Here is a 23,639-nt window from a genome sequence, read left to right on the forward strand (position 1 = left end):
CTCGCAGAACACAGGAGTAGCTGGTTTACCGCCGCCTCGATCAGTTTGTGTTTTAAAAGGTTAATTCAAAGTCACACACCACCACACATAAATTAGCCAATTGAGGCAGCAGTAGACCAGCAACTTCTGTGTTCTGCAAGGTAAAATTACTGTTTTTGCCAAAGGAGTGCGATTGCCTTGAAGAGAGCGCTATTTGGCTCAGAAGTGGTTTTCTGTCAGAAAGGCCTGTCTGACAGTAAGTTGAAGCAGTGAAAATATTCTAGATATAGCAATCTACATTCAGACTGTTTTTGGTGGCTAAAATACATTCTGCTCCTGACTCTGTGTAGATCACCATCTACTGCAGGTAATTCACTGACAGTGAATAAGTATCTCATACAAACCCACTTCAAAAAAAGGGAACTAAAGAAAAACTCACCCAAACATTTAGATATTTTGTGTAATGTAGCCCAAGTATCATATTGTTTTATATTATTCTAGCCCCACATCCCAGCAATATGTTTTGGGGGGTTATTTCTAAGGAAATCTGACTTTATTGTGGGCCTAGACCGCAAATATGGACTAATAATATCTATTACCATGAACAACTGAATCCTGCCTAGCAACAAAAGGCACATCACTCAATTGTTACCTGAATTTCCCTCAAGTAAGAACCTAAATTCTCTTCCAGCTCCAGGGCCCGCCGCACAGACGGCAATCAATCTGAGCCTCCTTCAGGCTTTTCTGTGGACTCAAACAGACACAGAAACTAAAGTTATTTATTTTTTTTATTCAACAAAAAAACTGTACAGTCGAAGTGCTTATTTCAGTCTACTAACAAAAGACTCAGGTGAGGAATCGCCGTGAGGCTCTGAGGACAGAGGGATCTGTCGCGTATTTGCAGAGCAGGTCTTTGGCCTGTCGTTGGATGGACTCTGAAACGGACGGCGAAGACTTGCTGAGGTGCAGGAGAACCAGGCAGCATTCAACCACGTCTGGATGAGGATACGTCTGAGACAAAGACGAAATGGTTCATTAGCACTGATAATGAGGTGAAATCTGGATGCAGACTGGCTTAGGTTAGCACTTCTTTAAAGGGTAATTGCAATAAAAGTTTTAAACCAGGGTCCTATTTTATCTAGGAGATCACCTCAGCTCACAGCTGCAAAACTGCAACAGAATCCTTGGGGTAAATGTGCACCTCCAAAGTGCTTGTTTTTGCTTGTGACAGGCTCATATCGTTATTTAAGCATCTAGCAATATTTTGGAGAGGGTTCCTACAGAGACAGATCTTCCAAAAGGAAACTGAAGCTAATATATCACTGTGCTCACACCAGACTGAAGAAGCCAAAATGTCTGTTTCTACAAATATTCAGTAGACTTTTCCAGACAAGAAAGCACCGTAAGTACATGAAAACACGAGAAGCTGGACATCTCTCCTCCCATAATCTGTGACTGTATGTCTCTGTTGTGTAGGGAGTTGTACCTTGATTGTGTCGGGCAGGTCAGCCAGCTTTTTCTGTTGTTCTGCCATCTTGGCAGACAAACAGAGCAGAGTGTCCTGGTCTTCAGGCCTGAGAGAGAGAGAGAGAACACAGACGATTCAATGGACATTCATCAGACTGGTCAGGGTGAGACGCGACCGCAGGAAACTACCGAATCCATCTCTTCAAAATACATCATTTGGACAGCTAAAACCACAGAAATCCAAAAAGTTAACCATTATTCACATTTCAGACAAATTAACTGTTGAGTTCGATCACCGAACGAAGTCTATTAACAAACAGTCAAAAGGGAGCTCTGAAGAGAAGTGGAATGCAACCAAGTGCATTTACTAAGAGCTTTGGTATAATTTTGAGGAACAAGTCTTTACCTAGAATTCTCTGCTACAATATACTTCTGATATGAAGTGAATGACATCGACAGACAGCTGGGAACCTGAAAATTATTCTACCATGCAGCTCAGAACTGTGTGTCAGGTTTTCTAGTCATAAATCTATAATAAACAACAAAGGTTAGACTGTCAAAAGTCCTACATCATCATGGTGGACATGGATGATGCCCATTCCTATGCTCTGTCATGTCTCATGAGTTGCTGCAGCACTTTTGGATTTGATATTTATTAAAGAGATTTGGTGCTGAATTTAATAATTTTTAACCACTCAAGAATTCATTGAAACGTGGTCAAAAATCCCTCCAAAACACAGACATCAAGAGCTTAAGGAACACCAAGAGATTTCTCTAAGAATTGCATTTTTTGTCAACTGGATGGCATTGTTCTGAGTTGCTCAAACATCCCCTTCATTGTCAATATACCTTGCAAAGCCATACATCATCTGAACGCTCCAGGTCTTTAGTTTGTGGTTGTGAAGTTTCATGAGGCTGTGATTATCTCAGAGGTAACAACAGGTCATTTTATACAGTGAGGTCAAGTTTCAAAAATAGTCAAATGGTTACTATGGGGACTAACATCATCACACATGGATGCAGCTGGGCTCTTTGCATCCACAAGAGTCTCGGCTTTACATTTATACCCAATTTGCAGTAATTATCCTTGAAGTACTTGAGTAAATGTACTTTCCATCACTTTTAAGTCTGATCTTACAACCCCTGCTCACACACTTATAGATCTGAGTGGTGTGTAGAAATGTTGATAGCCGACTGCATGTGTTTTTGGAACGAAATCTTACAGCCTTCTGAATTATATTTAAAGCTTTAAACACACACATTCCAAAATGGAAAAGAACAACACGAGTCAACCATCAGTACGAGAGCTCTCACCTTCGACCAGCATCAGCGGACGCTTGGCTGTCTGATGGCTCTCCGCTGGTGGAGATTTGCGTGGACACGTCTGTCCCCTTCTCTCCCAAGTCGAGCTGTCCTCCCTGGGCTCTGCTGTGCTGCAGCACCATGGCTGCCAGCCGCCCCTGGATCTCTTTCGCCGACCTCTGAGTGGCCTGACAGGCAGCGTGACGTTCTGACAGAAGTAGAGAAGCATCAAAGTCCAGTTTACCAAACTTCCATGTCGCCTCTTCTGACTCCGAGCCGCCTCCGTTCATTGCTTTGTCCTTGGCGTCGTCTGCAGGACCGGGGAATCCGTTCTGGATGTGGGTGGAGCTGCTCCACCAGCGTTCGTACAGATGTTGGTAATGGATGAAAGCCTGCAGGCTGTCGGCAGCAGCTTTGGCTTCTTCTTCTGTGTGATGAAGTGTTTTGGGATGTTTCCTGGAACAAACACCGACGTCACCTGGTGAGAGAAAAAGAACTGTGAACAGTTGATAGTAGTGTGAACAGCTCAGAACAGGCTCAGGCCTGTATTGTGGCAGATTGTGTGATATCGGCAAGTATGGTATTGTTGTCCACAGAATCTAAATAAATATTTATTTACACAAGTATTATATTGTATTGTGATAAAACCTATGATTTACACCCCTCATATTAGTGCATACTACCTCAAGAGCATTCTATATGTGGTCACATATGAAATTCTGGGATCTAAATGATGATATGAGCAGTCACCACAAGGTGTCACCAAATCAACCAAAACAAAAAACTCTTGAATTCTTGAAACTTGATGACACACAATTTAATTTTCTCTCCAACATTTTACACTTGTACGAGACGCTGTCATTTTGAGACAGTATCCGTTTCTGATTAATGCCAAAAAAGGGTCATAAATAATTGAAGAATGAAGCGATGAAAAATTTGTGTGTTGCACCACTTGACTGGCAGACAGACAGACGTACCATCAGGGAACAGTAGCCTGCAGAGCTCTGCGGAGACACAGGCATGTCCAGCGTCTCTGAGCCAGGCGACCGCCTTCCACAGCTCCTTTATCAGCTGTGCATCATCGTCCAATAACCAGCTCAGCACAGCGCGGGTCAGATGAAGCGATGAATACAGCTGAACCTGAGGACGAGTGAGACACAGACAGAGACAGACAGAAGACAGTCTGGTAAAAAAAAAAAACAGTTGGAATCGTGAGGAGGTTAATTTTTGACACTACTCTAGGTTTAACAGACACGTATCTCAAAACATGCTGTATGAAATCCAGAGAGTGGTTTGAGGACTGTGCACCTGTCTGAGGGGGACGCTGGTGGTGGGTGCTGGACTCTCCACAGATGTCAGCTCCTGCAGAAGAGCTCCAGCGCCGCGGTGTCCTGTCGACGTTTGTGAAACCTCAAACTGCTGCTCCCACACGTCTCTCACTTGGTCCTGGATGCTTAAGCGACGATCATCCGGCGCCGCCGCCCACGGGTGACTGGAGACGCACGGCTGAGAGTCTGTCAGCATCGCAGCCAGCAGCTCAGCGACACAGAGATGCAGTCGGTGGACCTGCAGGGGGTTCACTCTTTATTTTAGTGATGAATCCACAAAAAGGCTAAAATCTTTTTCAAACCTTGAATCAAAAAAGGTCAAAACAGCCTAAAGAAAACTTTTCGTGCTCCATGTGGATGGTAGACTTTGAGATTTTCAATATACAAAGCTCTTTAATTTTAAAGGCTTGTACTTTGTTTTTGATTATTTTGTGTAACTTTTCTTTATTTCAGGAACTGAGTGCAAAGTTTTTGGGAGGGTAGGCACCTGTGGTCAGGTCCCTGCACTTTTAATATTCTTTTTTCCTTCACAGTAGCTCCACTCACCTGCTTTTTATTGCTTTGACTATTATTACAAATAAAATCTTTGCTTTAATCATGAGAACACGTCTCTGCCTCTTCCTCAGTAACTACCCTGTACCCTGTATCTACTTTCTAAACAGTATTTAAGGTTCTTTAAACGTATTAAGTACTTCTTGGGGTTAAAGTTCCCAGGTGGCGTTGTTTAGCTTTTTCTCTATTCTCCCCTTACTGATTATTTTCTGTGATTAGGACATTTGGTATTAATATGAAAATAAAATATTTTATATCTTACAAATGGTTTCTTGTTCTGAGTAATTTGAATGGGATTTCTGATGATTCTCCTACAGAAAACTACTTATATTTTGGTGTTATTTCATTTTTAAATTATAAACTTACAGAATAAATATCAATCAATCCCTTAATAGGTTATTTATCATGAGAGAATTTAAAAAGGTCAAAATGGCCACATACAGCCGTTTTAGCATTTATATAATTCTGGACCTTCCAGAGTTCAGGCACAGCATCGAATCAACATCATTTGTGTTGCAGAAATGTTTTTTTCTGTGTCCATGATGCCACTGACCAGCAGGCTCTCCTGTGAGCTCAGGACCTCCTGGGCTCCGACCCAGTCCAGGGCAGCAGCCAGGTCTTTGGCGCACCGCAGTGACAGCGACTGAGCCAGAGTGACCTCTCCGGAGAGTCTCGCTAGCGTGGCTGCCGTCCTCAGCGAGGAGACATCGTTCTTCCTGGCGATGACTTTAGCAGCGTCGAAACTGGCACCAGCAGCCAGGTAACTTCAAGGTGAGGTAAAACAAACAGGAGAGGACAAGTTTAAATCATGTTTGTAAAAGTGATTTAAATTAATATTAAATGCAAGTTTAGCCACAACAGATGGACGACAGTTGACAGACAGTTCTGTTGAGCCTTTCTATTCTCACCATTTAGCGGCTGCAGAGAAATGACCGTCCTTCTCCAGAACGGCAGCCCAGCAGGTGTACAGCTCCTTTAGGACGGGCTCGTCTGCTGGCAGCCTGGCTTTGACCAGAGCTATGGCCTCCCTGACAGAAAACACACACATACCATCTGCTCTGTTAATACATGAACAAACATCAGCTGGAGACAGTACTGAAAACAAGAAGCATGCCAAGATCAGCATGAAGCAAGATTTTTTTTAAATGTTGTGTAATGGGAAACACTACTGCTGAAATACTTTCACTTCACAATTTACTGTGGACGGACATGAACAAAAGGAAATATATATATAAAAAAGAATATATCATTAAAGTCATTAAAAAAACTGAAAGATAAAAAAGTGACACACCTGTAGAGTTTGTGAGAGCGCAGCAGGTCAATGGCCTCATACAGCTGGTTGACTGACAGCAGGTGGGACGCTGCCTTCAGGTACTGCTCCTGCAGACACAGCTGTTTGACGAAAGCCTCCACAGTCCGGCTCCACACCTCAAACCCAGCTGGAGGACGAAACACGCAAGTGTTACTGCAATATCTACAGGCCTCCTCATGTTGCTAAGATGAATACACTGAAACAGTATCATCACACAACTACTGATTCCATTCTACTACATTTATTTCTCAGGTTTATTCAGCCAAGTTTTCCATAATATGCCAATTGCAACTTTGTAATTTAGTATTTTCATTTCGTCTCTCAACAGTTTGACTAAGTTGGTCAGTTTAGCTTAGCCTGTAATATGACTTTCTGGGAGTTTATCTGATCTTTCTTAACTTTTCACTGATTTCCCAGGAAGGAATTATCGTCCATACTGACTTGAGACTTGACCTGACTTGGAGTTTTAAAGGGATAGTTCAGACTTCTTCAAGTGAGGCCGTATGAGGTACTTATCCATAGTCAGCGTATTACTGCCAGTAGATGATAGTTTGGAGAAGCAGCAGGAGTACCAGTGTAGGAAGCTGAACAATGTCCTGCTATATTTAAAATACTTTCACTGCTTTAACTTGCCCTCAGACAGCCTTTTCTACAAATATTGCTTTCCAAACCAACAAGACTGCAGTGTCAATTTATCTTGCAGTATGCAGGAGTTACTGCTCCATCTACTATTTGTTTGTTATTGTGTGACTTCAAGTGTATGTGAACTAACCCTTTAAAACACCAAACTCAGACAATAATACAACAAACTAACCAATTGAGGCAGCTGTTGACCAGCACCTCCCATGTTCTGCAAAGTAAAATGACTGTTTTTGCCAAAGGATTCAAGCAGCTTTAGAGAGAGCGATATTTGGCTTATATAATGGCGGTTTTATGTCAGAAGAATCTGTCTGATGGCGAGGGTAAAGCAGTGAAAATACTAAATACTGATTTAGTGTACAAGTAAACTGTTAATGATTCATTTAGTTGGACCTTTTTTTGGCATCTAAAATACCTTTTGCTGCTGACCCAGTCCACAGCAGTACATTGCTTAGCTTCCTACACTGGTACTTCTGCTTCTTCTCCAAATTAGGGTTGTGCTGACTGCCATCTACTGCAGGTAAAACACTGACTATAGAAATGTACCTCACACACCCCACTTCAAAAAATCCAAACTATGCCTTTAAATCTAAGAAAACCGTAAATTGTAGTGAGAAATGTGTGTAATGTATCTAAACATATGTCACAGCATCAGTTAAAGAGTAAATCAACATGACACAAGTACCCATAGGAGCGATGGAGAGCAGGTGGTCGTTCAGCTCTCCTTTCTCAGTGGCGAGCTGCAGCGCCCCCTCCAGGTCGCCGCTCCACAGCCGCAGGTACACGATCGAGTCGTAGTGACCCGCCTCCACGTGACCCTCCTCTGCAGAACAAGAGAGAGAGCAGAACCAACAACTTCACTCGCACAATATGTGAAGTCTCTTTTATTCTAAGATCTGAAACAAGGTGGATATTAGAATTCTTAGCATGAACGCTGATTCATATCAGGAACGCAGGAAGCGTTTCAATCTGGAAATGACTGTGTGCATCATGATCAGGGTATCTAAAAAGTGTCTGGTGTCATTATGTGCTCACTTTAATTAAAATTGTGAAACTATAAATGGGCAGATTAATTAAGTAAACAACAGAAAATGAATCCCTGAAGGACGTGAACATGTTTTATTAAGTATTAGTGTTAGACAGAGAATGAACAGACAACACAGGCAAAGTCATTATTCCGGGCTGAGAAAAAATAACATACCTTCTGCCTCAAACATGCGGTACAGAGCCTGTCTGTCGGAGAAGAGGCCCAGATGGATGTGCTCTCCTTGGCCTGGAACACAGCCTGCAGGGGGCGCTGGAAAACACACACGGTCCAGTAAAGGAGCTAGCTCTGGCTAATAAACCCTGTTTATCTGCTTACTTTGAAATAACTTCCACTGGATGCAGACTTTATTGGGTAAAACATATTTCCAGCTGGTGATGATCAAACTAACCTTGTCCTCATATGACTCACTGATCTCTTTGTTTCTCTTTTCTAACTCTGACATTGTGGTGTGCTGTTCTAATTAATAACCACACAGTGAGCTCATGATGTGATCAATCACTGTCGTCTGCAGAGCTCAATCAGATCTCAATGCTTCTTGTCTCAGTCAGCAATTATTTTAACAATTTAGTCACTAGATGATGACATACACAACTGAATAAATATGCGGTCTTAGTTGTTATATTTCATAAAAGTCTAATCATTTCTTCACATGTTAGCAATGTAGCTGAATATGTAATTGTTAAAAATGCTCTTCTGACTTTATGGAACACCTCCTCCTTCCCTGATGAATCTGGATGACTGCAGCCAATCACAGGCCTGCTGAGGAGATACTGAATAAGGGCTGAGCAGCTGCACTTGGTAGGTCTGTGTACTGTGAAAAGTTTTAGATGATTTCTACTTTGTTGTTAAAATTATTTTGTTTTTTGTTTTATTTTTATGTGCATCTTCAACCCTACCTTTATCTCCTTGCCAAGAAGCTCTGTAGGGGAGAGTCGCCATTTTATTTCCTTTCTTTTCTCTTGTTTTTGTGTAGAAAAGTTTAGTATTGTTGTACCATTTTATTTTAGGGTATTTATTTTAGCAATGTGGTTTCATTTTCAATTTAATGCATTTGTTATTTTGGCCTGCACTACAACCTGAATTTCAAACTTAAGCTTCTATATTTGGGAATACAACAATGATAAACTGCACAAACTGACCCCTCAAATTCTTCATCTAGTTTTATGTTACTCTCCTACAGTAACTTGAGGTCAACCCAATCTTTACTTCAGGCAAAGTGATATAATGTGAGGTGTAATTTTTCATGGTTCTCCTATCAGACTCAGTCTCACCGTTGCTATGTTTGATGGAGGCCAGACTGATGCAGTCCTGCAGCAGATCCTCTTTGGGCCGATGGTCCATGGAGGTGCTGATGGGCAGCATGGAGCGAGGCTTCTTCTTCTTCAGCGGGTTTAAGTCTGGAGACACGCAGACAAACCCACTGAGTTACACACACAGTTTCAAAACTACATTGAACTGATGTTAATCAAATTAAAAGTACCTACCTGGTTTGTCTTTGCTCTTTATGACAGTAGAGGGTTTTCTTTGGGTCTCAGAAGTGGCTGTAACAAAATGTCAGACAGATACTCAATGGATCTCTATTGTTTTTCAAATCTGTAACAACTATAATTTTCTACTCTGTTACCTGGTGGTACAGAACTGCTTGTTGAGCTGACTTCATCTTCCTCATCTTCACCAGACAGCTCCTGCCCCGTCGCTGCTTTCTGTCTTCCTGTAACCGACTCTCCATTCATCTCTAGTGGTGCAGCTCCTCCGGCCGATGCCTTCTTGTTCTTCTTCTTCTTGTTCTTCTCCTTCAGGTCGACCATCTTTTTCCCTGAGAGGATGAGCATGTGAACGTTACACTCTGCTGGTTACACCAAACCTTTCTTTAACCCCTTCACCGATGCTGGAGGATGTGGTTGTGGGCATTTCCACAGTTCTTGCAAAGACAGAGGTTCACCTTTAGGTGGCTTTGTGAACTCTTGTTTGGAGACTCTCCACTCCTGCAGGGTGAAGTCCTTCCCTCCGGTCCAGATCACATCCGGGTCAACGGGCGACCAGTCCACACACAGCAGAAAACCAACATGACCCCGGTAGTTAGAGACAGGAGCCTCCTGCAGCACGTCCCACACCTGAACAGAACAAAAACATATATATCAGACAGGAAGAGAGATTACAAAGAACACAAGGAATCAAACATAAAACAGAGATAAAAACTAAGCAGAGTTTTTAAATGAGCAGTAAAAAAGGAGCATGTGATGTACAGAGTCGAGATGTTGAGTTTTCGGGTTGATTCAGGCTCTGGTGCGTCTGACATCATGATTTTATACGCCTGGTACTGACCTGAGCTGTGCCGTCATATGAGACAGTGACAAGCCGGGCATCGTGGTGTGGACTCCAGGCCATGCTGGTGATTTTAGCTGTGTGACCACACAGCCTGCGATATGGTTCTGTCATCACCACGGGGCTTTCCGGAGGATTTTCTGTGCAAAGGGAACAACACTACTGTCACCTACCGAGCTCTCAGAACGTTACATGTTCCTCCCAAAGTACCAACTGGAAGTCACTGACAGGTTGTACTGCTGATTTTTATACTTATGATTTCCTACTTTCTACTCTCTGGAAACAAGTTCTGTATTAGAAGCAAACTTCAGTGAAAAGAAAGAGGATATATTTGCAAAAGATTTTGGTTTATGACAAAGTGTAGTTCCTAATGGAGGTTCAGAACTGAACTATTTTACAGTGAAAATGTTTGACCATGTTTGCTAAAGTACTCAGACAAATTCAGGTAAAAGCACAAGCCTCTGGAAAAGCTTTGTACGGATGGACAGAATAGCACGATGTGTCTGAAGTCTCCTCCCACCTGTGATGGAGCGGAGATCGTGCACGTAGATGGCGGCGTTGCTGGAGCCCGATGCCAGGAGGCAGTGCAGCTCTGTCGGAGAGCTGTGGCTGTGATGCCACCGTAACGTGTTGATGATCTTGTGGTGCTGCTGGATGCTGCATAAAAGCTTCAGACTGGGAGCCTGATACACATCAATACACCTGCAGCAGAGAGCATGTGGGCAGAGAAATGAGATAAAGAAACACAAGAGCTTCAATTAGGAATAACTACATGTTAAAAGAACTTGACTGGTTTCATTGAACTGATGAGTTTTCTCCTCCCTAATACAAACTTGACATTATGAGAATTCAAACTTTTGATTACACTGGGTATTTATCTTTTTGGAGGCAGACTCAGGAGAAACAGAATGCTGTGGAGGCTGTAAAAAAATCTTAAAAGTTAAAATGTTCAAGGACATGCTTTCCAAAGGTCTTTTGTTTTCATGCTTGCAGGAATCTTTCTTGTTTGGACTTCTTCTACAGTTGTGTTTCCGGCAGTGCTTTTGCTCTCAACTAACTCCTGAGAGAAATATCTGTCTCCTAAATGTCTGTTAGCTAGTTGCTAACTTGTCTGTCTGCCGCTGGGTGCTGGGCAGTTGATTTACTGAACACAGCTGCCTGAACTGAACAGGAAACATGCCTGCTGTAAACAAAAATAATGACCCGAGAGAAGCTCACAGGTAGAATCGGTTGATAATTCTCTGTGGGTACAAATAATGTCAGGTACATGTAGTCATTTGGTCCACGATTAACATAAAAATATTGATTAGAAGAGCTTTAATATTTACTTAATCCTTGTATGATGTCATTGTTTTTTCACAAGTTCCAAATTCACCACAAAACCTGTTGAGGTTAAATATCTACGAAGCTAAAAAGTGAATAACATATTTGCCAGCTGAAGTTAGTTAAATCAAAATTAAATCACTGATGCTTACCATCTATAAATAAACCCATATATAACTCAAGCTCCAACTTCACAAGCTGTGTTTTCATCCAAATGTATCTCAAAGCTTCTGCTCCCTTTTGTTGAGTTGGCTTAGAGGCAGATAAAGTGAACGTAAGCAGAGAAGCTTTGTTGCACCAATATGAGTTTCCAGAGTCCATTGACTAGGATAGAAAGGCTAGAAACCACCTCACCTGTAAAACCAAGCGTATTTTTTTTTTTGCCATCAACCTTTAGTAATCTGATACTCCTAAAAGTGTATAAAAATACTGTGATGGAAATATGTAACAGACAGTTGTGTCTTTGTATTTTGTAGTTTTTTTTTTTTCAAGGAATCTTTGTGGTTCAGGATGTTGACACCCAATCATAAACTCAGAATGTGACCTGATTAAAGGAATGCAAAAGTTCACACAGAACCAAATCCATTATTCTGTAGCCTGAAGACGACACACTGTCACTGGACAGTTGGTCCCCTCGCAGGACTCCACAGGCTGATGGTCTATAACGAAACGGGTCAGGCCCGGCCGTTCACTCACCCGTCCTCGTTGCCGATGGCAACCACCTTCCCATCTGGCTTCCAGCTGAGGTCGGTGTGCAGGGACAGCTTGTGCTGTTGGGAAACAGAGCTCACCTTTATAACCTATTCAAATCGTCCCCCATTTACATTCAGCAGCAAACATGAAACAAACTGTCGCAGTCAGGAGCGCCGGCCAGAATATCTGAGAACACCGAGAACCTGAAGGCCGTCAACTTGTCTGGGTTCGTTCTCCACCTGGAGGTGTGTTTGTCAGGTTTTACTGTTGCTGACAGGTGAGAGCTCTGTATGTATTATGGCTTTTTTTGCTTTTGGCAGACAAGAGATCAGTAGTGGGTCTAGAGTAGGCAGCTACTAGAGTCATGTTTATACTTAAGACTTGATGGAAATGTTATTTTATGGTATTAAAACATTCAAAAACTCAAAAACAACTTGTTGATGAGCAGCAGAGGTTCTAAAAGTGCCCTCAGAAACATTGTGAGAAGCCCCAAATGGGACATGAAATGCATCAATTGCATATTAATCATCAATACTTTTACTTTCAGTAGCCTACATTGAATATTCTTCTTGGCTACTGCATCAAACTCTGACCCTTTAACAGACCAGTATGTAGGATATTGAGCTTGCAGATTGCAAACGCCTCATGTCACTCTCCCCTTCCAAACCTGAAAGAGAAACTACAGTGGTAATGAAAACACAACAATTCTTACTCTCAGGTGATTAAACACTAATTAAAACACACTAGTTGCACCTCACAAGTGCTGCAGGAATTGCGTTCTGCCATCAATGATAGTGCTGTTAGCTAAAGTTAGCGAGTTCGGTGGACAACTTGGCAGTTTAATGTGAATGAGGAGAAAAGTTGGTTTCAGCAAAATGTATCAACTCTTACTGTCGGACCTCTTCTTAAAAACTAAACCACATGACACAGGCTGCAGGTTAAATGGCCAAAAGAATTACACCTTCGTCACTTCATCGTGCCTCTCACCTTGATGTTGTTGGTGTCTCTGATCAGCTTGTCGATGTCGGAGGCATCTCCGCTCAGCTTAGACGGATCGTGCTGAAGGATGACGCCTTCGCCGGCACAGCTGTACAGGCTGTAAGAAGGCTTGTCTCCTGCTGCACCTGAACGTCACACACACAAAACAAACAAACCATAGAAAGTTTCAGGGTGAGTTGACGATGAGTTTTAAAAAAAAGTCAGTGCAGCAGCTAATGAGAGTTGACACTCGCATTGGATTTCAGGCATGAAAACTTTTTAAAGTTTCCTTGAACTTGAACCATGTTGTGCAGGGATTGTCAATGTCTGCATCTGGATCAAGCAGCAAGTCAGTCTGGACAATCTGGATCTAGACAGTTTCAGGGCTCCCAGATACTGCACCAATTCCCAAAACTTTTTAAACCTCACATTCATTTAGACCACAAAATATGTAGAAATAGGTACCAAGTTTAAGAATACCAGAATTACTCCTTAAAAATAATGGATCAATATATGTAGTAGGGACTGTAGTAATCTGCATCCATCTGTTTCCCTTCATTTTTTAATTCTAACAGCAGATGGTTTGGTTTACCTGTATTTGTGGCCACTCAGTAAGAAGAGGATTTACAGAACAAAAAGGAGCGTGACAGTTGACAGTCTTGAGACATCCAGAGATTGTCGGAAGCAGCTGGTCCTAATGTCCTCTGCACACATATTATAAGTCATCTTGACAATCTGAACCAATGAGATCACAGAACTCTAGCAGAAACATGCACCTGCTGAGTCGGTGTCAAGGATGCAGGCAAACAAGTTAGAGGCTCCTTCTGTTCTTTTAAGAGCCATCAGCAGATTGTTGGCATGGCAACAATTACGTTTACGGCTTCGAAGTCAAGTGACTGATGCGCTAATCAAAATGTCATCTGCCGACAGCTGGTTAAATTAACTTCCTACGTCTTGATTTCCCCACAAGCGGCTGAAGTTGGGGGGGAGGCGAGCAGTAAGTGTTTTCTCAGCTCATTCAATTACAGAGTCGATTACAAAAGGGCGTGCAGAGATGTTTGGGCTTTTCAGCTGACTCGCCGGTTTTCGGCGTCCCACCGCTGGCGTTTTTGCTGGGTCAGAGCGTTTGGAGCAAACAGCAGCAGTTGCTAAGAGTTCATTAGGAACTTACCAAATGACATTGGGGGGACTGGGGGTCCCCAGGCCAATGTGTACACTGTTCTGCGATGATAGGAGCTCGATATCTGAGGAGGCCTGGGAGGAGATGAAGCAGAACAAAAGCCCAGTCAGGAATAGTTGACGCACTTAGCCGCAGGAAAATGGGACTCAGGGGCCTTGAGGGATTATGAGAAGAATCCACAGGGCCCCCAGCAAAAAATAAATAAATAAATAACAACAAAAAAAACAAGCAATTGTTTAACTTCATGACTTTCAGAGAAGTCTTGAAATCGCAACAGTCATCCTTTTCCGCAGTGCTCATAGTCATTTTAAAGGCGCCCTGTGGAGTTTCCACAAAAATTCTGTTGACGTTCAGCATTTCCTACCAAAATGCATTGTGTGAATTGTTACAGTCCACCAAATGTGTGGAATGCATTTTCTTCCTCATAAACCTTCTGCAAAGATGATTTTCTTGAATATCCTAAATAATGCATTGTTTCCGTCTATGTTTTCCAGACACCAGTATTTCTCTTCACTGCTTTTATTAGCATATTGCTGTGCTTCTTTGCAAGTCACCGCCAAGTGGCGACCCCTGTGGTGGAGTAAATAAGCAAATGCAGAAGTGCCAAAACTGTAGTTTGTTGAACTTCCCCTAAAGCAGTTTCCAAAAATGAGACAAGCCCTCTGCCCCTTTTTTGGGTGAAAACAAGCACTCGAATTTAATTTGACTTTACAAAGTCCAAGTCTCTGCCAGTTTTAACTCATTAAAATAATCAATCATAAGGACAGTTAGGCGAACAAGTATGATAGGTCTTTGCAGATCAACAATGCACGTCATTACATAGAGAAATAGGTCTCCTTCCAGTCCGTCTCCATCAAAGTGGAGAAATTTTGCATAACACAACTACCTTACTGAATGTCCCGTTAATGCATTTTTGACATCCGTCACTTCTTCTGTTCTTAAGACACTTTATTTTGCTGTTTTGGTACTGTTTAACTAAAGTACATTCTGTTTTATGGTCCAGCCATATTTATTCACAGTAAAAACTACAGTTCGACCATCACTAAGACTAAGACTGATTCTCATCTGATTGCTAACTGGCAGCTTTTACAGTGTTTGTTTTCACCCCAAGCGGGGAACTGCAGTGGGTCAAAAACTTGAAGCAATGAAACTAAAGTAAAGTTTTATGTGTGGTCTGGTGAAAAACTATTGGAAACTATTAGCTTACATAATTTAAAGAGATTCAAACCGTGAAATAAACTTTAAATAATGAATCTTACTTGTTTGAGAAGACATCGTAGATACCGACTTTACCATCATCTGTTCCAAAAGACAAGGATCCCTCTTTTTGCGGGTGCCACGCCAACTGCAGAGGATGAAAAAGTTATTTAATGCACTTAATCTTATCTCAAGTGCTGCTTTTGTGACATCTAAGAGTGGCTGTTGATAATGGAGGACGCTCCATAATAATATAACAATCCCCTCCACAGGATGGAGACGTCCTTGCAGATGCTGAGTGAGAGAGTGAGACAGATGTGTTGATCTCGATTTGATACTAACTCTTCATTAGATGCCGGATATCATTCAGCCATTTGTCATTAACATCAGACATGATGTGAGTTTAAAGCTTCCAGTGAAAAATTAAAGGATGTTTAAACTGATATATCACAGTTGAGTTTACAAATGTCCGTCTTGAATTGTACGGCTGCTAGTGGCTGATAGGAGTGTGTGGTCTTATCAGCAGCTCGGTGGAGGATTTTATTAAAAAGCAGACATTCAGACAGTAGAAAAAAATATTATGCTCTTCTTTGTTTCTTTGTCTCACTGCTGTGACACATTTCAGAAAAAATTTCAAACCTTAACATACAGAGTAGAAGAAACACAACTATTCAGTTAATTCTACATGTATTATGAGTCATACACTATAGACTACAACTGGGGATTATTAGTCCCAAAACAATTTAGCCGAAATCTTTGTTACATTTTGTAGAAGTCAACACAGGTAAAAAAAAAAAAACAAAAAAAAAAAACAGGGGACGTGGCCAAGAGACGTGAACACGACAGGGCCAGGACTGAACACATGGGGTTTGTTAGAACGGTGGAAAGACCAGGACAGTTTTAGTGACTTTTATTTGCTTCAGTTTGAATCAGGTGTATTTTTACGACGAGTTAACAAGGCAATTAAGTTTGTGTCAGTTCAGTAAAAGAAAAAATTAAATTCAGATGGTGTACAGTTGTGTTTTTGTTTTATAAGGGAAACAGGTGTAAGAATATTTTCTATCTTGACATTTTGTGAGTTTATTTTATTATTTGTTAGATTAAAAAATGTCTCGTGTACAGCAGCCAAGTGAGAAAGAGACTTTTTGAAGTCTCTATGTTCAGCTGTCAGTACTTTTGTAGCTTCTGACTGAATCTTTGTGGTTTGAAGTTTAGTTTTTTCTCCTACATCCTTGTTTATACTTTCAGGTATCTGCTTCATTTTACTGTTTCAAGTTTGTTTCAGCCATATGAGTCATGTTAACTTCTTGTTTATGAAAACCTGACATTTCCTGATTTTGCTGTTTCATAATAAAAGCTTAATGGGGGACGTTTACTGTGAAGAATTTCTAGGAAATAAAGGTTCATCATTTTACAGCCGCTCTACTCAAGAAAAGCCCATCATTAACTTAAAAAAAAAGACACACCTGCTGCGCTGGACTGACGAGCTGAATCTAACTGAATTAAGCCAAGCCAGCGCATCTGCATGGAGAAGAGGCTCTATGCCAGTGTTTCCCAACCCTGGTCCTCAAGGCACACTGCCCTGCATGTTTTAGATGTCTCCCTGCTCCAACACACCTGATTCAAATGATCAGGTTGTTGTCAGGCTTCTGCAGAGGCTTGATGATGAGCTGATCATTTGAATCAGGTGCGCTGGAGCAGGGAAACATCTAAAATATGCACGGCAGTGTGCCTTGAGGACCAGAGTTGGGAAACACTGCTCTATACTATGGGACTATCTCAAGGTACAAAGAGGTATTACGAGACACGACAGGCCGAGGTTAGCTGGTTAGCATGTTAACTTCAGTAGATATCTCTGCAGCACAGTACAGAGAAGTCTTTAACATAACATCAAAATTGTTATTTATCCCCCTTATGTTGATAATTTTAGTTAAATTTTAATATTTTAAATTCTTATATTTTTCACCTATATACAAAATCAAATTAACAACTCACATTAAAACAATATCAAAAGTCATAGTTTGATGACATCTGAAGTAGCCTGAGATCATGGGACTTCGTGTCTTCATTGTTAGAAACAGATGAACTGCAGATGAAAATCTGCCTAACATGACTAAGGCAGAAATCATGTTCATATAGTAAGTATTAGTTTAATTCGTGTTAAGTTTACTCATGTTCTCCGACTCCACAAGTTACAGCAAATGGCAGCTTGTAGAAAGTGCACGATTACCATGAATAAATTACCGTTGTTGGAAATTGGTTTAGTATATTTAGATATTCTAAAGCAGAAATGTTATATAGTTTTAAGCCAAAACATCTTACCGCTGTGACCTTGGACTTGATGCCCTGCCAGAAGGACCTGGCGTCGTACTGGTTCTGGGTGGTCAGTGTGTTCCACACCCTGATCATGTTGTCACCGACGCCCAGCGCCAGACACCCTGCACCCACAGGGGAGAAGCTCAGGGCGTAGACGAAACCGCCCAGGGTGGGCAGAGTCCAGCAGCAGTCCAGAGAGGCCAGGTCCCAGCATTTAATCTGGAAAAGAAAAAGTAAAGCCAAGGTTGTTTGTGAATCCACCAGTCTGCCAAAGAGTTGTCAACAGACCAAAAATATCTTCTTCCTGCTGGCTGAAACAAATATTCAAATAGGGTGTCTTGAAAAAAAAGGTTGAATATATACTGTTGCGCACACAGGTGTGGATTTTAAATAGCAGAGAAAACAGGGCTGAAACTGCTGAGAATGTCAAGCAAGGCCAGATTCAAACTCAGGCAGGACGACAGGTTATCAAAAGTCTGTCCAATAAACAAGCTGCTGGTGATTCCATATCAGTGTGACTGTAAATAAAACAAACACAAAAACCTTTCCCATAATGCAGCAGACTACAGAAAGGTGACCCACCTCTCTGTCCATGGAGGTGCTGATCAGCAGCTCCCTGTCGTCCTGCATGTGGACTGAACTCATGTTGAAGACGATCCTGTTGTGGTTCTGACCCTCTGAAGACGTCCCAAACAGAGTCCACCTCTGCTTCCCGCTCCTTTTCAAGTCCCACATCAGCATCTCACCACTACAGAGGGACACACACACACACACACACACACACACACACACAGCAACTAATTTAAGCATTTGAAAATAAATTGTGTCTCTGTGTCAAAAAACAACTAATAAAACATAAGTCTGAATCATTTCATTTCATTTCTCAAAGAAGCATCCTGATTTGGTCTCCCTGCAGACTAACCAGCTAAAATAAAGGATAAACAAACATGCCGTAAAAACGATCTCAAAAACTGAATTTATAGGTGAGTTGGCTGATTTTATTGTCCAAATCTCAACCTCATACTGAAAATAACTAAAACCAGAGGCTGCTATGAAGGCAGGGAAATCATTAATCACGGGGCTATAACTGCAACCGTCTGACCCATCCTCTGATGTTCTGACTGAAAAGACATCTGAGTCTACCTGAAACAGCTGGACACAAGTTGTGTCGGCCGTCCCTTCGGCCAGTGGACGTGGAGCCAGAGTCTCTCTTTGACCCCGGGGTCAACCGCAGAGCCTCTTTTCTTCACGTACGGCAGCTTCAGAGTCATCACGCCTGCAGGGGGCAGGAGAAACAGAGTGGATACAGAGATGATTACACAAGATCGTCAGCTTCCACCTCTCTTTGAGGACAATTTTGACTGTTTTATTTATTTATTTATTTATTTATTTATCTTTATGACATTTTTTCCTCCAACTTCACCCACAGCCTATTTTTGAATTGGAAAGTGAATCTACATTTAGCTGTTCTTCAAAATGTTGTGCTTTGTCTTACCTTTTCCCTTCGCTGAGCTCCAGATCCTCACTGTCTGGTCTTTGCTTCCAGACGCAAGATAGCAGCCCTTCTCGTCTCCTGCAGACACTTCGCCAGTGGCTATGGGATGAAAAAAAAAATATCCACACATCATACACATTTTTCATTACCACGTAACCTTTTATTGTTTTTTTTTCCTGTCAAAACGTAGGTCTTTGTGTAGGATTAACTATTTTTATTAAGTGACAGTAGAATGCTACCTTCACTGTCCTCAGGTCTGCTGTAGAGGACGTCCTCGCTGGCCAGCGGCGACCACGCCAGAGAGTGGATCTCATCGTCGTGTCCACGCAGACGGTGGATCACCTCGCCTTTCTTACTCACATCAATCAGCACGATCATCCCATCTTTGTACCTGAGACAGAATAATCACAGCACTGTCACAGTCACTGATGTTTAGATTTGGATTTAACTTTCTAAATGTTTTCTACTTCTACCATCTGTGACCACTGAAACAGAGTGACTTCTGATGTCAGATCTGAAATACTTTGAGCGACTTTTAAAAACACAAAGAATTGTAAGTCTCATTGGATTTTTTTCATTATTCTGAAGGCCTTTGAATTTATTCCTACAGTAAAATATGAATAAAGTATAAGGAGAAAATCAGTACAGAGGGAAGCACTAGTTTGGGTTGTGTTTGATTCTAAAGCTAAGAAAAACACAACAATAAATACATATATACACAATCACAGACAGGTTGTGTCAAAATGAAAGGGGAAAAGAAAAAACAAATTTAATCACTGGTATTCACAAAATATGACGTTTCTGTATTTTGTTTAAAGAAAACCATGTAAAGAGTTGTGATCCAGCAGACTGAAGGGTACTCTGTGAGGTCTTCTCACCCCACAGCCACGGTGCTCCAGGTGTGAGGGGAGCAGGTGAGGCAGAAGATGGTCCGAGGCTCGGGGAAGAAGCTGGCGGTGTCTCCTGTGTGGTGCCAGTGACAGACCACGATGCCCTTCTCATCTCCTGACACCACCAGATTTTTATCCACCGGAGACCAGTGCACCGCTGCGACGGAGGTCTGTGTGTGAACAAAACACAACTATAGTGACATTCAGTTGATATTAAAAGATGTATTTTTCTCGTCTGGCTCCAGGGGAAAACCTTAGTTCCTTATGATGACGCAGTTTCCAGAGTTTTTATAACTTCATATTCTTTTGGATTCACAGTCTACATGCCAACAACATACTTACATTGTTGGGCTTATTTATGGTTATTTATTCAGACTTATTGGGGGCCTGAATCTGTTTTCAAAGATGGAAGCCTAACCGTCCTGTCAGCCCGTGGCTTTTATTTTTCAGATCAAACCACAGAAAAATTATCCCCTGAAGGCATCATTTGAAGCAAATAATAGAAAGTAAATAAGCAATGCCCTCCCTAACCTTGACAACTGTTTTAAAAAATGCCCTCGAGGGAGTCACTGAATTGCTGCAGAGGAGTGGTCTGACAGCCAACTGTAGAAATCTGTGCCGTTTGTCCCCCCACAGAGTAAAAACTCTTTTTCTCTTTAGATCTGGTCAGGAGCCCATTCTTGTCAAAACAGGACAGAATGTGAGACCAAAATGTGTAACAGTGAAGAAGATATCTATCCGCATCATCACGTCTAAAAGTCTGACAAGAGGAAAAAGTGCTTCAGCCTCAGAACTGGGAACGCTGCCTCCTGCTTACTTTAGCTGCTGGTGCAGAGCTGACTGCAGCCTGCAGGGAGCACAAGCATGTCATGAAAATGCACTTTTTTGGTTCAACCCATTTTACACAGAGATTGTGCAATACTGCCACAACAAAGGCTCATCCCTACACCGGCTTTGCATTTTTACACCGAATCAAACAACAGCACTGTGACGCCACCCCAGTGTGTGATCAGATACCATGTCGGTGCTGCAGAAGTAACAGAAGCATGATGCATGACATAACACAACAACACTGATGTCTAGTATGTTGACGCCAGGCAACCAGAGATTCTGCTCCTCTGCTCTTTTCTAATCACAGAGGTGATAAACTCATGAATCAATAATGTAAAGCTCTTTATGTGCTCTTGGATAAAAGGGGTGTTGCTTCTTCAGCAACAATGAAGTTAAAGGGATCGTCTGTGAGAATCTGTGGGGAGGGATTTCTCTCCTGCCTGCCTGCTCATCTCTCTTGCTTTCTGTTTAGATGGCGGCAGTCTAACAGACAATAGAGTAGGGCTGCTCCATATGGCTTATAAAGAATATCTCGATATTTTTAGGCCATGCTGTAAAACACAATACATATCTCGATTAGGGGTGGAAGGATAAAACGGTATAGAGAGGACACCAGTATGACTTTGACTATACCTTGACAGAGACCTCACTTTGCTCGAGCAAAAAGCGACATATGGCGACAAAAAGTTACAACAAAACATTAAAAGCACAGATAAAAGAACCAATAACATCAGAGCTTTGCCAGATTTGCAGATATATGACAAACTACACTAAACAGACTACATACAGACAGCTTTGTTTTTAGCTTGTTTATAACAATACACTCACTCGAAGAGGAGAAGGAGTTGGACAAAAGACAACTTCCATTATGTTTAAGGGTTAAAAAGTCAGACAACAAGCAGAAAACAATAATCTGCAAACCCTGACAGATGACAGCAGTTATAAGTGGTGGTAATAACTGATATACTTGAGAAAAGGTCTTATTAATACATTCAGCAGTATGTAATAGCTGCGATGCAGTTGTCATAGCAGTGTTTTACCCCTGCGATAGAATCTGGATTAAAATTTAAAGACAAACTGCGATATACTGTGATATACCGTTATCATCCATGCTTTAAATTATACCATGATATAAATTTTAGGCTACACCGCCCAACACTAATCTTGATATTTGTGATCATTGCAGGGAAGACTTTTGGTGCTTTCACAAAATATTAACACTGATATTTCTGATATCCATCAGTAATTATAATATAATGACTAAGTGGATATAGATGAAAAATTATAAATTAACTAGAAGTCTGTTTTTTTTTACATTTATATCACTTTACTGTCATGCAGCATTTAAAACCATAAAAAGACAACACTTAAACCACATCACGATATTCAAAATGAGTCACAATGCATGTGCCTCCTTCTCCTCTCCTCCTGCTTCTGTTTTGCTCACGCTGCTGGTGTTTTGTTGGTTGGCATCCACCTCACACTGAATCTGTTGCAATAAAAACTGCTGTTTCTCTCTGTCAGACATAGAGAGAGAGAAGCAGGTGCTTGGCAGGTGGACCCGCCAGAGGAAGCAACTTCATCACAAGCATGAAGCAGGACTGACAAAACATCAGCAGCACGAGCAACACTGAGGCGGCCAGCGGGGTCCAAAGCGTTTAGTCTGGCTCTCGTCGACACTCACCTGATGAGCTGCATGTTCCCTGATAAGAACCTTGCTGTCTGAGTCCCAGAAGCGAACACTCCCATCACTGGAGGAGCTGACACAGATGTGACTCTGCCCTGCATGCTGGCAGAAGGAAAAGCCTGACACCAGGTCTTTATGTCCGACAAGCTCACCTGAAAAACACAGAGAGTTAGATATCAGTGTATTCTTGAAAAAATAAACAATCTGGACACATGAACTTGAGAAATATGAGTGGCAATTTTCTATTTTCTGACATTTTATACACTAAATGATTAATCAAGAAAATAATCAGAAGCCTTAGGTACAAGTAATAATTATTTTTATTAGATTAACCTGTAGATTATTTTCCAATAAAGGAGCATTTCAGTGATTTTACACATGAAGAGCAGTTTATTCATCACAAGGAATGCTGCTCACTAGTAATAGAGTAAAGTATACATTCATCTCCAAATATCTATAACTCACAGCAAAACTGCCCATACAGATAAACAGAACTACAGGTACAAGATGTGTGTTTTGATTTTTTTCAGTACTAGACTGTAAAGTCCAAGAGCTGTAATCATCCCACCTGAGAATGATCTGATTCTGATCACCTTGATTTGGACAAACAGACGACTTTTTCCTGCGTGTAGCAACTTTTAGCCTTAAAGAGGCTGAATGATACCGGAGGGTTCGGGAGACTGACCCCTGTGTGTATGATACCCAACATTGACAGCGGACTCACCTACCACCCTGCAGCTAGATGCAGACACATCAATCAAATAGATGGTGTTTTTGGCTCCGACACCCAGTAAACCGCTGCTGTTGACGTCACTGCAACGCGAGCAGTACCAGTTGGGAGAGGCGGGAAGCGACCGTTCGTGCATGGCGCCTCGGACACTTTAAATGTACTAATTCTCTAATGAAGTCTGATAAATTAAAACCAAACTTCTCACATGTTACCTGCCCTGTCGTAGTGACTACACTGACGGCCGTACGGCCAGCGTGGTGTCGTAAATCCTGCCGGTGCCGAGTACGGAATGCTAGTTGGGTCAAAAAAAGACGAGTTTGCTGACCTAAAGGGTTGTGCGTAGAAGGGAACCCTTCACCCGTGAAAG

The 23,639-nt window shown here is 41.8% G+C and overlaps 1 protein-coding gene across 1 annotated transcript; it reads right to left on the reverse strand.

Annotated features, from left to right (window-relative positions):
• Positions 1-755: 755 nt before the first annotated feature.
• On the reverse strand, positions 756-23,544 carry gemin5 (gem (nuclear organelle) associated protein 5). Its single transcript, XM_084730049.1, has 28 exons — positions 23,267-23,544; positions 22,540-22,694; positions 20,013-20,194; positions 19,374-19,525; positions 19,135-19,233; positions 18,783-18,915; positions 18,222-18,387; positions 17,646-17,858; positions 15,386-15,471; positions 14,118-14,200; positions 12,956-13,092; positions 11,972-12,045; positions 10,473-10,654; positions 9,953-10,092; positions 9,570-9,741; positions 9,252-9,443; positions 9,112-9,168; positions 8,899-9,024; positions 7,781-7,876; positions 7,265-7,402; positions 5,920-6,067; positions 5,537-5,656; positions 5,182-5,392; positions 4,057-4,314; positions 3,726-3,888; positions 2,761-3,226; positions 1,466-1,553; positions 756-990 (listed from the first exon to the last, which is right to left on the reverse strand). The coding sequence occupies exons 1-28, from the start codon at positions 23,406-23,408 to the stop codon at positions 826-828; spliced, it is 4,344 nt and encodes a 1,447-aa protein (XP_084586175.1). The 5' UTR covers positions 23,409-23,544; the 3' UTR covers positions 756-825.
• Positions 23,545-23,639: the final 95 nt, after the last annotated feature.

The sequence above is a fragment of the Lutjanus erythropterus genome, chromosome 11 (genome assembly GCF_056507025.1).
Source record: "Lutjanus erythropterus isolate fLutEry1 chromosome 11, fLutEry1.hap2, whole genome shotgun sequence".
NCBI lineage: Eukaryota > Metazoa > Chordata > Actinopteri > Lutjaniformes > Lutjanidae > Lutjanus > Lutjanus erythropterus.